Genomic DNA, 17,544 nt, shown 5'->3' with positions numbered 1-17,544 from the left:
GTGAGAAGAAATGACTTAAAACGGGTTGGAGGCATCCTATATAGGTCCAAATATCTTAAACCGCCTTAGTGGGCCCCATAGAGAGGTGCTTGGCGCAGTCTCGCAAAAATGCGAATATCTCTCTACTCCGAGATCATATCGATGAAAGGTTTAATGAGTTGGAAACTAGACTCATAGATATTTAATTTAGTTGGTAGATCACCCCGTAATTCCTTGGAAATTAGGAGAAAATATTAGAAACATTTGACCTAATGTTTAAGTAAAATTATGAACCTAAGTTGCGACAACTTTTGTCGACTTTTGTTTCATAACTCGTTTGACTTCAAGACTTATGATACGGATATAATATGATTAAAATACCTTAATAAATGACCTCTTAAGTGTATTAAGCACCGCTAGATTTACCTGAAAATACGAGTTACAACATCCTTGATTCATTTAACTTCTAATACTTGTTAATCACCCTGATACACTCTTGTATCACTTAAGACCAATAGGATTGACTTCTTATCTTCTCAAAGATAATTCCTTCTTGAATTTATGTTAATTAATATATGGCACGAACTAACACATGTGGATATGGGTTGTAACAGATCTAGCTCCTCAAGAAATTAAATCTGTGTTGTTAAAGAAATTTTGAGAAACTCTTACAAGGGGAGCTTTGACGTGGTATTCGCTGTTACCCGAGCATTCCATAGATTCCTTTGAAATGCTCGTGGATTCTTTTATCGAGGCCCACGTCGGGGCCAGAAAAGTACAGGCCCGAAAGGCTGATATATTCAGAAATGCATAAGGAGAGTCCGAGTTATTAAGGGAGTTTGTTACTCGATTCCAGAAGGAAAGAATGTTGCTCCCGACTGTCCAGGATGAATGGGTAGCTGAAGCATTCACCAAAGGATTGAATCCGAGAAGTTCAGACGCTTCCCAAAAATTGAAGGAAAGCCTGCTTGAGCTTCAAGCAACGATTTGGGCGGACGTCCACAACCTGTACGAGTCAAAAATAAGGATTGAAGATGATCAGGTTGGTTTTCCATTATTGACCAAAGGATGGGAGAAGAACAGAGAAAAGTCAAAGGATGATTACGACACTGACATACGAACTTCGAGGGGCCGATTTTTGCCCTATGAGTGGACTGAAGGCCATAGCAGAATCTTCCGGACAGTAGACAAGTTCACCGTTGATAGAAGGACCAATCGCGGTTGGAACAATAGATAGCTGCAGGATAAAAAAATTTCAGGGTCACGGAATTTTTCTTACCCTAGGTTATCGGAATACAAATTCAACATCAGTATAGTAGAATTGGTGTCAGCCGTGAGAAACATAAAAAAGGAACGGTTCCCCAGACCAATGGGATCTAATCCCGGATAGAGGGATCCTAACTTATGGTGTGAATACCATGGAACAAATGGCCACCGAATAGGGGACTGCTGACACCTACGGGAAGAAGTGACAACACTGTTGAAGAATGGTCACCTCAGAGAATTATATATTAACCAAGCTAAGAACAATTATGGTTGGAACAGAGACAACACAGAACCCTCAAAAGTAGGAGAAGAACCCCACACCAATTGATCAGTATGATCTTTGGAGGGAATAAGACTAATGGGGTTACCTTTTCGGTAGAAAAGAAGACGAAAATATCAATACCTCATAGTAAAAGGCTCCGGGAAGACGATATCACTTTTACGGAGGAAGATGCAGATAGATTGCTGCTACCACACAACAATGCACTAGTAATTTCTTTAAATGTATTATATTTTAAGATTAAATATGTTTTAGTGGATTCAAGGAGTTCAACTAATATCATACAATAGAGAATACCGGAACAAGCTAAACTTAACGGAAGCATTATTCAGGCAACAAAGCTCCTTGCTGGATTCAACCTCGCGAGTGTGACAACCCAGAGAGAGATTTTGCTGCTCACAATCGCTGAATGAGTAATGAAAACAACTCTCTTCGAAGTTGTATACGAGGACATGGGGTACAATATCATCCTAGGAAGGCCATGGTTACACAAGATGAAAGTTGCGCCTCCAACATATCACCGATTATTGAAATTTTCGACACCCGAGGGGATCAAGCAGATAAGAGGCGATCAACCGGTAGTAAGGGAGATGAATGCAATTTTGGTCTCTAGTAGCAAAGGAAAGGAGCGCGCGGTATAGTAATTACAAGAACTGACATCTGCCCTCGAACCAAAAGAATTTAGCCCGGGACAGAGGAATCAGAATAGTATCAGGTCCCAAGGTATTTTCAAGTTCTAGAAGAGATGGACGCAGTGAAGTCCATGTCGAAATAACTAGAGCAAGTTGCGTTGTTCGAAGAATTACAAGAAAGGAAATTCCATTTGGGAATAGGACTGCACCCGGAGCTCAGGTATGATTTTATTGAATTCCTTAAAATTAATGCCGATTATTTTGCATGGTCGCATGAGGATATGACAGGTATCTGATGTGCCGAAGAATTTCGGCACATTTCAATACAAATTGCTTAGATTTTAGCTTGTTTTGAATGCAATTATCTCCTTTACTTATGTAATTTTAGTGTTTTTGCAGTACATGAGTTTAAGGACCTAAGAGCATGGAAATGAAAGCAAAAAGCCACAAAAAGACAAGAAATGAGCAAAATGCAGCACAAAGGTAAAACTGCGGTGAAAGATGCGATCACAAATCCTACATGCGAGCCGCATAATGTGCAAAGGATCGCAAACCAAAACAGAATGTTGGCCAAAATCCAGTGCAAGAAATGCGGTCCAGAATTCCATCGCATAACAGGTTTGTGAACCGCATAATGGACCGCAAACTCATGGAGAGAAATGCTGATGGTGGAAATTGAGACGCAGAATGCGATCACATATCTGGAATGCGGACCGCAAATCCACAATGCGACGACGGCCTAGAAACTAGGGTTCTGAAGTGCGATGGGCATGAAAAGAATGCGGACCGCATGTCTGTTATGCGACAGAAATACGGTCACATATTTGACCTGAAAGGGTATTTTTGTCCGTTTTCTATCTCGACTTTTGACCCTCTATAAATAGATTTATTGTAATTTTGTGGGCTCATATTGTATGACTTTGAGACTACAATACAAGGCCTTAATATTCCTCTATTTTGGAAGCTTTTAGGTCAAGAATCTTTCACTTTGTAAGCTTTATGGCATTAAATACTCTATTCCTTTTGTATTTTAGCATGTGTAGCTAACTTTAAATACTAAGGTTGTGGACCCTAAATAGGTGTTTAACATTGAATATATATATATAATGGTTGATTGATATTTATTTACTTCTCATTCTTCATTTATTTTTGGTGGTTGTAAATATTAACAAGTGCCATTAAATTCTTACTTAGCTTGGGAAAGTGGGTTAGAATTTGGTAGAAGTAAATATCAAAGACTCAAGGCTTTAAACCTTATTTAATATAATCGCTTAGGAATAAGTGGGTTTTATTTGGCATATATTGATTGTTCTTAATTGCAACTCTTTTATATTTGGAAAAATCATAAAGAGGAAATACTACCCAATTATTGGAAAATATTGGGTAGTCATTTAGACATCATCTGCATATCAAAAGGACCTTCCATTAGAAATATATCATATTAACACTGATTGCATTACACTTCATTAAAGGGGACACAACCTTGGTTTCTTTAATCAAATTATTTACATTCTCAACTCGAAAATTAGCTATTACTTCAAACCAAAATCATTTCATACTCTTGTTACCATTAACTGAATAGAATTACGACTTTAGTCAAGTAACACACTATTTGATTAACCTTTTCACACCTATTCCCTGTAGGATTTGGCCCCAACCTTGTTGGGTTATTATATTTGACACCGACCGCCTTACACTATTTATTAAAGTGTAATTTGAGCGTATCAAATTTTGGCGCAGTTGTCGGGGAATACGGTTTTGAAATTACTAATTAGAGTGTGCTTTACTTTACGTCTTATTCTATTCCATCACACTTTGGTTGTTTTGCTTGGTGTTGATAGGAAAACATGTCCGAATATGGTGAAGACATAGAGGCAGAAATGGAAGAAAATCCTTTTGCGGACATCAAGGAGTACATTGAGGATACAAATGCTATTGTACCTCCACCGTTGGCGCTGCAACTTTCAAGGTGGAACATGGTTTAATCCTTATGCTCAAAGCGTAGGGGTTTTTCAGGAATTTCACTGATGATGATCCGACACAACATCTTAGGAACTTCTTGGGTGTGTGTGCAACACATAAGCAGAACAATGTCTATGATGATGCCCTAAGGTTGAGACACTTCAAGTACTCTCTATCTGGGAACGCAAGGAAATAACTTCAAAATCTGCCACCAAACTCCATTCATTCTTGGCCCGAACTTGTCCGAGCATTCTTATCTAAATGGTTCCCGCAAAGTAAGAAGTCTGAGCTCTGGGATAAAATCCTCTTTTTAAAGCAAGTACCGGGAGAACATCTACATGAGGCATGGAATCACTTCAAATTATATTTGGTGAGGTCTCCCAACCATGGTTTTCCGGATTCTATCTTGTTGGAAAATTCTATATGGGCTTGGATCCTATGAACCAATCTATAGCCAAGAATGCAGCTGACGGATCTTTGATGGACAAATCATTCGCAAGGGTGACACAAATACTAGACAAAATGGAAAAGCATAATCAAGCATGGCATTCTGAGGACACCACAGGTGGAATTACATATGGTTCTCCTTCCTTGAGCAACATGATCAAGGAAAATCAAGAGAGAGAGATCAAGTGATTACATGGCTTTCCACAAATGTCAATGTGTTGACAAAGATGTTCACCGAAAGCCAAACGAAGAAGGTAAATGTGGTTGAGGATCTGCAACCCATATCAAAGGAGGATTTTGAGGAAGAAAATTATGTCAACAACTATCAAGGAGGCTATCAAAGGCAACAATACCAAGGTCAAGGACAACAAAATCAATGGAGGCCAAACCCGCAAGGGCAAGGCCACCAACAATGGCGAAATGACCAAGGTGGCTCGATCCAAGAAATTGGAACAACAACAACAACAACAACTTCTCAAACCGGAGTTCAAACTCTTATGTTTCCCCAAAGGGTCAATATTCAAATCAAGGTTCCTCAAGTGAGTCTAAGTTGGAAAGTATGCTTGAACGGGTGTTGCAAAATCAAGAAAAATCCGAAACTTCTATGAGGAACATGACCGAGCTTGTTGGCTCCTATACCGCATCCATTCAAAAATTGGAGATGCAAATGAGAGACCTCTCTAGGGAACAAAATTCAAAGCAAAAGGGAACACTCCCTAGTGACACAATTACGAACCCAAAGGGTAGTGAGAGTGGCCGAACTTCTCATGTCATGGCAATTACTACTAGGAGTGGGAAGGTACTACAAGGAGAGGGTGAACAAGTGGTTGAGGTAGAAGAGTTCAAGAAAGGGGTTAAGGTTGAAGAGCCAAGTGTTGTCGAAATTGAGAAGATTCCGAAAGATGTGCAAGTGAAAAAAGAGAACTGGGAAGAGGTAAAGGAAAAGGTAAAAGAGACACCAAAAACTCTTCCACCTATTCCTAGACCTCCTCCTCTATTCCCTCAAAGACTCGCTAAGAAGGTTGATGATAGCAAACTCGAAAAGTTCTACGACATTCTCAAGCAATTATTGGTGAATATTGCATTTGTGGAAGCATTTCAAGAGATGCCGAGTTTTGCTAAGTATTTGAAAGATTTGATCACCAAGAAGAAAACCACCAAAAATGAAGTGGTGAATGTGACTCACCGGGTTAGTTCCATCATTGCAACATCCACCGTTCAAAAGAAAGAAGACCCGAGAGCTTTCACCATTCCTTGTACTATTGGGGCACATGATTTTGCAAGAGCCCTTTGTGATAATGGAGCTAGCATCAACTTGATGCCTCTTACCATTTACAAGAAAGCAGGATTAGGTATGCCAAGGCCAACAAGTATGAGATTGCAAATGGCCGATCGTTCCATCAAACGACTGGTGGGAATTGTTGATGATGTACTTGTGAAGGTGGAAAAATTTCATTTACCCACCGACTTCGTAATCCTTGATTGTGCGGTTGACAAAGAGATCCCTATCATCTTGGGGAGACCATTCCTTGCCACTGGAAGAGCACTAATGGATTCAGAGCGGAATGAGATCAAATTCTGTGTAAATGATGAAGAGGTTACATTCCAAGCAAGAAACGGTATGAAACTACCGCATGAGCATGAAAGCATCTCGGTGATCGATGTTGTTGATGAAGTATAGGATGCGGTTGAAATGAAAATGGAAGAACAATGCCTCAGCGAGGCACTGTCGGCTATTTTGGTGAACTTTGATGGTGAAGATATGGAGGGGTACATAGAATCGGTAAATGCATTGGAGAGGCTTGGGTCCTACACTTATGCTCCGGCAAAGCTCTCTCTCGACTTGGAGAATAGAGCCACTCCACCCGCAAAGCCTTCTATTATCGAACCTCCTCAACTAGAGCTCAAATCACTTCCACCACACTTGAGGCATAAATTTCTTGGCTCAAATGATACTTTACCGGTAATTATTTCTTCTTTGTTGAATGATGTGCAGGTAGAACAATTGTTGGAAGTCTTGAAGGAGCATAGGCAAGCCATTGGATGGACAATTACGGACATCCGTGGGATTCCTGCGGGAATTTGCGAGCACAAAATCCAACTGGAGGGTAAAACAAAACCAAGTATGGAACATCAACGACGGTTGAACCTGTCAATGCAAGAGGTGGTAAAGAAATTAATCATCAAATGGTTGGATGCCGGGGTAGTCTACCCTATTTCTGATAGTTCTTGGGTGAGTCCGGTGCAATGTGTGCTGAAAAAGGGAGGCATGACCATAATTGAAAATGAGAAAAATGTGCCCATCCCAACAATATAGGTGACCGGTTGGAGGGTGTGCATGGATTATCGGAAGCTCAACAATTCCACATGCAAAGACCATTTCCCTATGCCTTTTATTAATCAAATGCTTGATCGGCTAGCGGGAAGGTCATTCTATTGTTTCCTTGATGGATATTCCGGCTACAACTAAATCAACATAGCATTGGAGGATCAAGAGAAGACGGCATTTACTTGCCCCTATGGAACTTTTGCCTTTAGCCGGATGCCATTTGGTTTATGCAACGCCCCGACTACTTTTCAAAGATGCATGATATCCATTTTCTCCGACATGGTAGAGGATTTTGTAGAAGTATTCATGGATGACTTCTCGGTGGTAGGTAATTCTTTTGAGCATTGTCTTAACAATCTTAGACAAGTGCTTAAGAGATGTGAAAAGACCAACCTTGTGCTCAATTGGGAGAAATGTTATTTCATGGTGGATGAGGGCATCGTGTTAGGGCATATAATTTCAAAGCGTGGCATAGAGGTTGACCGGGGAAAGATCGAGATTATTTCTAAGCTTCCTCCACCTACTTCCGTTAAAGGTGTTCGAAGTTTCTTCGGGCATGCCAGATTCTATAGGCATTTCATCAATGATTTTTTCAAGATTGTAAATCCTATGTGGAAACTCCTTGAGAAAGATGCCAAATTTGTGTTTGATGAGAAATGCCTCAAAGCCTTTGAGGAATTGAAGCAAAGGCTCACCACGACACCTATTATTGTCCCACCCGATTGGTCTCTTTCTTTTGAGCTCATGTGTGACGCTAGTGGTGTAGCTATTGGGGCAATGCTTGGCCAACATCACAACAAGGTTCTCCACCCGGTCTATTATGCAAGCAGACACTCAATGGGGCGCAAATGAAACACACAGTAACTGAGCAAGAACTTCTTGACATTGTCTATGCCTTTGAGAAGTTCCGGGCTTATTTGTTGGGATCCAAGGTGATAGTGTACACAAATCATGTTGCTCTTCGCTATTTCATGGCAAAGAAGGATGCAAATCCTCGGTTGATTCGATGGGTCTTATTGTTTCAAGAATTTGACTTCGAGGTCAAGGATCACAAGGGAACTCAAAATCAAGTGGCAGATCATTTATCAAGGCTTGAAGAGGCAGGGAGACCAAAGGGCAATCTTGAAATCAGCGATGCATTCTCGGATGAATGTATATTGGCACTATCTAGCACTTTTGCTCCTTGGTATGCCGATATTACTAACTATTTGGTTAGTGACCTTATTCCTGATGGATTTGAATCCTATCAAAAGAGGAAGTTCTTGAGAGACTGTCGGCAATACTATTGGGAAGAACCATTCTTGTTTTGTGTTTGTGCTGACAATATTATCAGAAGGTGCATCCCAGAAGAAGAGATTATGCCAATTCTAAAGGCATTCCATGGCTCACTGGTTGGGGTCATCATGGAGGAAATCGAACGGTGGCTAAGGTGCTTGAATGTGGTTACTATTGGCCGTCAATCTATCATGATGCCAATCAAATGGTCAAGGCTTGTGACCAATTTCAAAGGCAAGGATCAATCTCCAAGAGGCATGAGATGCCAATGCACTTTGTGATGGAGATAGAAATCTTCCACGTGTGGGAATTGATTTTATGGGTCCCTTTGTTAGCTCTTATGGGATGAAATATATCTTGGTAGTTGTGGACTATGTGTCCAAATGGGTGGAAGCAATTTCCTTACCAAACAACGAGGCAAGAAGTGTGACCGCATTCTTGAAGAAAAACATATTCACTCGGTTTGACACTCCTAGGGCCATTCTTAGTGAAAGTGGGTCTCATTTTTGCAACAAGGCTTTCACGGGACTGCTAGAGAAGTATGGTGTCAAGCACAAGGTGGCCACACCTTATCATCCCCAATCTAGTGGTCAAGTTGAGGTGTCCAACCGGGAGATCAAGAGCATTCTAGCAAAGACTGTCAATGCAAACAGGACCGATTAGTCAAGGAAGCTAGATGATGCATTATGGGCATACCGCATGACGTACAAGACTCCTATTGTTACTTATCCTTATCGGTTAGTCTTTAGCAAAGCTTGTCATCTACCCATGGAACTAGAGCACAAGGCCATGTGGGCTCTGAAGAGGTTGAACTTGGATTGGGCTGAAGCTGTGAATTTGGGGTTAACACAACTCAATGAAATGGAGGAATTCCGTTTCCATGCATATGAGAGTGCAGCTGTGTATAAGGAAAGGATAAAGTCCGTCCATGACAAAAAGATCTTCAAGAGGGAGTTCAAGTCGGGTGACTTGGTTTTACTCTTTAACTCAAGGCTCAAATTGTTTTCAGGCAAGCTCAAATCAAAATGGTCCAGTCCATTCAAAGTGGTAAATGTCTCTCCTTTTGGAGCTGTGGAACTAGCATCGGAAGATGGGCTCCAGACATTCAAAGTCAATGGCCAACGAATCAAGCACTACTTGGGCGCAGATGGAGAAAAACATTTAGTGGAACAGTTGGCTCTCTAAGATGGTCCATGCCCGACAAATGAGTGAAAAGAAATGCCAACTTTGTCGTACCACGACGTTAAATCAAGCGCTTCATGGGAGGCAACCGATGTGTGGTAACACCCTTGTTGTTCTTTAAATTTTTAATTTTTGATAGATAGATTTACTTGATCAATTTAAAATGTGTGTTAGAGTGCAGGGGATTCAAACGATCATAACACTGGGTAGGAATGCATAAGAAAGGAAGAAAAATTACCGTGTGAAGTTTGCTACAAATCTGCGGTCGCATTTTTGCAATGCAGACCGCATTTTGGTCGCAAACCAAAACAGTGAGTTTGGCTAATATTTTTGGTCAGAATGCGACAAGGTGGTGCACTTTGTGGACTGCATTTCAACTATGCGATCGCATTGTGCAACACATTCTTTGACCTTCAGCAAGTCACTTGAACCCACCGCATAACACTTATGCGGTCACACAGTGTGTTATGCGATGACTTAAGCACCGCAAAATGGTCAAGTATGTCTCTCACACACTCAAAACAAAACAAAAACAAGAAAAATTTTCTAACAGAAGAAAAAAAACGAAAAGAAAAGAGAGGCAAACAACGACCGAAAAAGTGGCAAAAAACAACGGCTAGTGGAATCTCACAAAGGACGAAAACCAATTCATAATCTCCATAGTGTTCATACTCATCTTCACTAGTATGTGTCCTTGCCCTAATTTTCCATTTTCAATTTCACGTTGTCTCTCATGTGTTTCTTCTTTATTTTCTTACTTTATTTTTGATTGTGTTGTTTATAGTAGTTGTTTTCCTATATCGTGGTAGTTTTTGGGTAGAAAATGTGTCTGGGGTACTGGGTAGTACGAATTGGGACCTCCATTGTTGAGGGTTAGTTTAATCGTTTGGGACAATAAACTTTGCGTCTCGCAAAATCAAAATGCGGTCCGCATTTTTTCCACATAACTGAACCCTAGATTGACTGAGGAAGATGCTAAAATGCGGTGAGTTTGCGATCGCATAATTGATATGCAGACCGCAAACTTACAGCATACTGAGACAGTGCACCGAATTTATCAACATGATTTTTGCGACCATTTTGCAATCGTATTTCCTACTTTGCGGTGGAATTTGCGATCGCATTTCAGGCTTTGGTTTTCTATAGAATCAAGTTTGCGATGGTTATGCGGTCCGTATAGTGGTTATGCGATCGCATAACCCATCGAATACTTGTATCAGTTCAAGAGCTGCAAGTTTGCGACAAGTTTGCGGCCCACATAGTGGTTATGCGACCGCATACCTATCGCATTCTTAACTTCTTCTTTGTTTTTTTTCTGTTCTCTTTTCACTGATGCTTACAATGTCGCTCACATTTCACTTTCGTGCAAATATGGTTCCCAAGAAACATGCATCCTCTGCATTAAAAAGGGCCTCCACCATTCGTCAAGCGTCACAAGCAAAACGACCCAGGATGGACCCTAATGTTCCACATCCCTCCTAGTCTGATGAGGAGGAGACCTTGCCTTCAGTAGACCTACAGGTAGAGGCAAGAAGAAAGAGGGGAGATGACTACCAACTTTGGTTTGCAATTGATGGTTCGAGGGAACTCCATAGAGAAGGGCTAACAAAGAGAAAAATCCTTGCCGAGAAGCAAGTGATCATGAACGGACTTAAAGAGCAGCACCCCCACATTTGGGAGAACATAAAAGCTAGAAAATAGGAGTGTTTCACTGAGCTGCCAGATGACTACAATGAAACCCTTGTCCGTGAGTTTTATGCCTCATACGGAGCTTTCAAGACTGCTCACCACAAGCACAACAGGGTATTCTGTGATACTGTACTAGTTCGGGGGAAAGATGTGAGCTGCAACGCTAAGAGTATTAATAAATAATACATCCTTGACTGGAGCCCGGGAATAGCTGAGTACCAAGCCAAATGGGTGAATCGGGAAAATGAGCGAAGTTGGATAGCATCAGTGATAGCAAAGGGAACCCCTACGTGTATCAGTCATGTGCAAAAAATTTTCAAAGAGGATCTCACACGAGAGGGTTGATTTTGGCTCAGTTTCGTCACCTCTCGACTGATACCGTCCACAAATGAAACTGACATCAGCATTGAGAAGGCTCTTCTCATTGCCTGCATTATGACGGGAAACAAAATCGATGTGGGTGCCCTTATCTTCCAAGAGTTAGGGATCCGAGCAAGGCAGACAACCACTTCACTGCCATTCCCCTATTTGATCACAGCCATCTGCAAGGATGTGAACGTCCCACTCATGTCCCACTCTTACAAGATAGGGAAGGTGCTAAAAGGTATTGACATCACGCACATCAGTGATGCTGTTACTCCCCCAGAGGTTCAGACTCCAATGCCAGTTGATGTAGATCCCTCATAGTCCCAGGCTCCTGTGTCCTCCCAGGCTCCGGTTGCATCCACTTCCACTACACAGCCCACTTCTCAGTCCACCACTACTTAGTTTCTTGCTGCATTGCCAGCCGACTCAAGGCTTGGTCTCATTGCTCATCATGCCAATACTAAGGTAGACCAGCTTTTGAAGATCTTGCCCAACCTCATCAAACAAGCCTTGACTGCTATACAATCCTCAGTGATAGCACTCCAACAACAACAAGCAACGTATGGGGATCGCCTACAACAGCTTGAGTTGAGGGTTGAGAAAATTGAGTGAGGTGAGGTGAGTGATTTGCCTAAGATACGGGAGGAGGTTGCCACTATGAAGACCGAGCTACATAAGATGCAAACTTTGGAGTTCGATCTATCATCTCTCCTGCCCAAGGAAGGTGAGCAGAGAGCAGACACAACAACACCTGATTTGGGTCTTGATTTTACCACTTTGATGATAGACTTCACACCTCCGACTGCTGAGGCTTCCTATCCTCCAACTTTTCCTATACGTATTGATATTCCTGATGAGGAGGTTTCCGGACGCTCTACTGAGTCCGAGGGTGAGGAGGCTGATGAGGGCGAGGATGAGGAGGATTCATGGTCCACGGATGATGATGGCCCTCAGGAGAAGGGCAAGCAGATTGCTGCTCCTACAGCTGAGGACGAGGAGCAAGCAGACATTCAGATGGAAATACAACATTTGCTAGCAGATATGGCCGCCCCTGCAGATCCATCGGCCACTCAGCCATCAGCAGGCGAGGCTAGCATCTCACAGGCCCCAGCTCCAGTATTGGGCCAGCCAAAGATCCCTCCTCAATCAGTGGAGGTCACTCTTCAGGCCGAGATCTCATCGGTCACAGCTTTAGTATCAGAGGGTGACCCCACCATCACTCAGCCGGCTGCCGACTCCCGTAGCGCTTAGTGCGCCTCAGGGAGCCCCTTAAACTCTACTCTATGTTCTTATTCATTGGGGACAATGCATACTTTTTAGTTGGGGGTGGTATCCTTGTATATACCTTTGGTTGTGAATATTAGACTTGAATGACATTGGCAATTGTTGTACGTATTGATGCTTTTGTGCTACAAATAGACTTATGTACCCATGTGTATCTTGTGATTTTGTATATATTAGTGTTGTGATTTAGTGTTATGATTTCCGTACATAAGTTGTGTTGTGTAATCCGTGATTGTGTATATATTAGTGTTTTGTGATCTCCGTACATAAGTTATGTTATCCTTGTGCATATAAAAAAACATAACAAAACAACAAAAACAAGTAGATAGTTGTCCATCTTTAGTAATTAGCAATAAATTCCCCATGGTTTTTCTTCACCAGGTTCTTTCCCAAAGGTGTAATAGTAGAACCGAGACAGTAGAATGAAACATGTTGACCGGTTTGGTGTAATTGTCTAGTCTCAAGCATGTGTGTCTGTATATAGCCTATACCCTTCCATTAATAATAATAATAATAAAGGAGATCAACTGTGTAAACTTGAGGCTCGCTCTGTGACTCTATGTCTACCTAGAGTTATACATGTATATATGATGAAAGCTGTGAGTTGCCAAGTATTGACTCGAGGGCTTCAAACTATGTGAGCCAAAACGTTCGTGTGCCATGTGTGTGAGTTCTTTATATAAATAATTCTTGTGTTTGCTTCTGCCATCAAGAACTTGCCCTATTGGTTTTTCGATGCTTATAATAATTACATTTGGTTGGAGAAATGACCTTATGCAGTCTTTGTGATTTTTTTTGGAAAACCAGTTAGCCTTTCAAGCCGCCCAATGTACAGATAGTATCACTAGTCACCCCATTTGAGCCTTGAACCTTTTCTTTGGCTACCTCATTACAAACCTTTCCTTTTTGTGAAATAATTCCCTCTTTTGAACCCGTCCCTCCTTGAGCATTGAGAATAAGGCTAAAAGCCTAAGTTGGGGGTGTGGTGTAAAGTCGAAAATCGGCAAGATTGTACAATGAGCGTAGGAAAGTGAACCTCAAAATGTGAAACTACTCATGCTCCAAAAGCATTATATAAAAAAAAGAGAAAAAGAAGAAAAAAAATATAAGAGTTGTGGGTATAAGAGGTAGTTGAGGCAGCTAAATGGTGGAAAAGTTAAAGCTAATGAAGGCTATATGGTTGGAAAATAAGGAAAGAGCAACAAGAAAGAAAATGTGATTAGTGTTCAAGGAGCGAGTAGTCACTTGTACCTAAATGCTTATCCGACTCTTCCCTAAACCTACATTACAAGTGTAAGGCCCCGGAAAATTTTTCCAAGTAATTTGAGATTTTGTCGTGCCAAGGTAGGCTAACTATTTCATTTTGTGTGCAAATGAGGATTCATGATATAATGGGTATCAATTGGATATATTAATAAGAATATAATTCATATTAGAGGTGAATTGGGGTCTAAGGAGAGTCCTAAGTCTAAGCCAAGTTAGAAAAGTTTCATATTAGACGAAATCTGTAAATGAGTGCGCACAAGACCTCACTTTGAACGATCATATCTCCAGGTATATAAGGAGTTGTGTGATGCATAACCAATAAAATTAAAGTCCTTTGAGACTAGTTTCCAACTCAACAAACCGTTCATCAGTTGGAGATGTATACAGAAAGTTATAACCATTTTACTGGGCAGGTGTCACTAGCGCGAACATTAGCGCGAAGTCGCGCATTATGCTGAGTATTCTGCCTCCCGCCAACATAGCGCGCGCTCGCGCACGTGGAAGGTTTTTAAATATCCTAAAGACCGGAAATAAGAGAATTTGAGTCATTTCTCAAGCTTAGGGCTTCCTCTACACCCCCAACTCGACCAAGGCATCCAATTGCACACCTAAGGTGAGTTTTTATGTGTGTTTTCATGGTGATTTCACTTCTCAATCACTAGTTACAACATGATTTTGATTGGGTTTCATAGGATTTCTTCAAAATCTCAAGAACACCCCAAAGTTGTCTTTCAAGATTTGGTCTACAAGAGGTAATCCTACACCTTAGACTTACCTAGGTTGGAAGTTATTATGGAAATATGAGTATGGATTAAGTATTCTAACTCATGGGATGGGGATTGGAAGTCATAGGTGCCTAACCTAGGTCGTGTTGGTATTGTAGAGATTGTGAGGTGGGTTATTGGGGTATGATTCTTGGGGTAATAGTATTATGTATACATGCATGTACAAATTAGGTTTGTGGGAAGATTGATGAATATAAATAAGTAAAGATTGGGTTGGGGAAAGAAGAAAATCTTGTAAAAGGAATTTAAAATCAAGATGCTCAACTAGTGTTTGATAAAATGCTCAAATGAGCTGAAACCATGAATACCTTCCTAATTTGTGTTAATTTTGTTATGTCTCAAGTAGATTGAGATTGCTAGAATTTTTGAAACGTCGTAGTAACTTAAGGAAAGCTCAAACGAGGTATGTATGGCCAAAACCCCGTCTTTTAGAAATTGAGATCTATCGATGCTTGTGTAAATGTGGTAAGACTGAACTTTGGATTCTTGCTTTGATTGATACTTTACATGAATTGGTGTTGTAACCCTATATTTGTGAAAGATGCATTCCAATGTGATCAATGTGCTATTCTTGATAACTTGAAAAGGTGCAAGGAATATGAATTATGTATTTAAATGCTTAGACAATAAATTGAGATTGAAGAATGTGAAGTATATGCTAAATTGCCTAGATTTCAAGTCAAGTTTAAATTGTGATTATTGTGCCGAATCATGAGAATTCCTCTCTATGCTTATAACTTGAATTTCTCAGGTTTATTGACATCTTAAATTGAATGACTTGTTGTTGAAATTGATATTGATGTGAAATATTTGGAAATGATGTGAAATGTGGGAAAGAAGAGATTGAGTTATAAAATGTGGCCTAGTGCCAAGTATGATGTGATAATTGTGGCCCCAAGTGCCTATGAGTTGATATATGTGAAATAAAGATTGAAATAAGATGATTAATGAGAAAGGAACAACGCCTAGGTAAGGAGGCCTAGCCGATCGGGCCGTGATCGGATACCATGCCGCACACATGGTGGTATTGTGCTGATATTGAAATCCGAAAATTGAGAATGAGATTGTGATTGAGCTACATGTCTCAAATGAGGCAACCTAGACGATCGGGTCGTGATCGGACTCCACTCGATAAAGCGGTGGTATTATGAATGATGATGAACAATATCAAGTGCCCCAAACTAAGTTATGGAAAACATGTGAAAGATTATATGGTTCGTTTAGTTGATGATGTGGTGATTGTTAAAGCTTTTGATTGACCTTTATGATTTCTTTACTCTTGTTTGATAGTTCTTTCTAATGAGAAGGTGTTTATGATTTCTTTGTTCTTGTATGATAGTTCTTTCTAACTAGATGTTATTTATTTATACATACTAGTGCTATTCAATGGCACTAACGTCCTTTTTGCCAGGGGCGCTACGCCTTTAAATGGATGTAGGTGTTCCTATAGCAGGCAGTGTTGGTCCCAGCTAGTGCCGCATCATCCTTTCAGCTGACTTGGTGAGCCCCACTTCATTTCGGGGATCTGTTTCATCTATTTATCTTGTACGTTGTATTTGAGGTATAGCCGGAGCCTTATTACCGGCATTTCCATATTACATTACTCTTCAGTCATGTCTAGAGGCTCCGTAGACAGGTTGTGGGTAGCGTCGGGTGTTGAAATTTAAATAGAAATATTGATGTTTGGCAAAGATTTATGAAACTTGTAATATTTTGATAATTATGATTTAAGTTGCTAATGGAAGTTGTTAATGAAATACTTACTAAATCTGATTAAAGGAGTCCATCTCCTATTTAATCATGAAGTTGTTTGGGTAGAATGAAACCTACCAGACTTGCTCAGTCGGGTTTACTCGGTTGAGCGCCGGTCGCGCTCCTCGAATTTTGGGGCGTGACAAACTTGGTATCAGAGCCTAAGGTTTTAAAGTGTCCTAGGATGTCTCAGAGCCGTGTCTAGTAGAGTCCTTCTTATCGGTGTGTTGTCGACCACATCTATAAGTTGGAGGCTATTCGGACATTTAGGAATTTCACCCTTCTTTGATACTCCAATCGTGTGATAGAGCTCAAGTTAGGGAGCTGAATTCCTCTCTAAGTCTATTCTCAATATTTGCAACCTTGATACCATAATCCATGAATTAGAAGCATGTAAGGAGGGATTTATCCAACCATTGAGTCCGAGTGGATTGCCCAAGGACTTGTAGGAGAATGTATTGAGCTGTGGATGGATTGGTAAAACATATCGCTAAGAGGGGAGTGTCCTTGTCCCTATTGATGTCTCTTCACCATAAGATCATATAGTATATTGGTATGTTACCTACGTACGTTAGGGGTGTGGAGTTGATGGGTATCGATTAAGCTATTGCCCTATCAACCTAACGTCATTAAGGGAGTCAAATGAAAATTTCTACTCATTGTATATGTACATCCATATTGAAGAGTTCTCATAAACATGGTCTTAACAAGGTGTTGAATAACAAAACATTGCGTGTATCGACTCTTTGAACGAGATGCACTATTCGTGAATCCACTCTATTATGAATTCTCTTATTCACATTCTTGTGGAATTAAGTTCTATAATTATGCCCTTGAATTGAGTTATAACTCTAAGATTGATACTTCCCACTTGTTTTTCCTAAATTCTCACCAAGGGACTATATCCGATGAATTTCTTACAGAATCTTTTATTTAAATGGACAAAATCTACTCGTTTGTGCCTATACTTGCACCGTCGTAAAGTTTACCTATGTGGTGTCAAGTTCCATGCAAAGCGTCCCAGCGTTGCGATCCTGCTTGAGTCACTCT

The 17,544-nt window shown here is 40.7% G+C and overlaps 2 protein-coding genes across 2 annotated transcripts; both read left to right on the top strand.

The window, feature by feature from the left end:
* Positions 1-5,179: 5,179 nt before the first annotated feature.
* LOC138879743 (uncharacterized) lies at positions 5,180-6,247 on the top strand. Its single transcript, XM_070159378.1, has one exon. The coding sequence runs from the start codon at positions 5,180-5,182 to the stop codon at positions 6,245-6,247; it is 1,068 nt and encodes a 355-aa protein (XP_070015479.1).
* A 2,622-nt stretch (positions 6,248-8,869) lies between these two features.
* Positions 8,870-9,355, top strand: LOC138879742 (uncharacterized). Its single transcript, XM_070159377.1, has one exon. The coding sequence runs from the start codon at positions 8,870-8,872 to the stop codon at positions 9,353-9,355; it is 486 nt and encodes a 161-aa protein (XP_070015478.1).
* Positions 9,356-17,544: the final 8,189 nt, after the last annotated feature.

This window comes from Nicotiana sylvestris, chromosome 10 (genome assembly GCF_000393655.2).
Source record: "Nicotiana sylvestris chromosome 10, ASM39365v2, whole genome shotgun sequence".
NCBI classification, from domain to species: Eukaryota; Viridiplantae; Streptophyta; class Magnoliopsida; order Solanales; family Solanaceae; genus Nicotiana; species Nicotiana sylvestris.
This window is presented reverse-complemented; position numbering and strand designations above follow the sequence as displayed.

What these genes read in the sequence shown, in the direction of transcription:
- LOC138879743 (XM_070159378.1), top strand. Translation starts at nt 5,180, where the DNA reads ATGACCGAGCTTGTTGGCTCCTATACCGCATCCATTCAAAAATTGGAG.
- LOC138879742 (XM_070159377.1), top strand. Translation starts at nt 8,870, where the DNA reads ATGACGTACAAGACTCCTATTGTTACTTATCCTTATCGGTTAGTCTTT.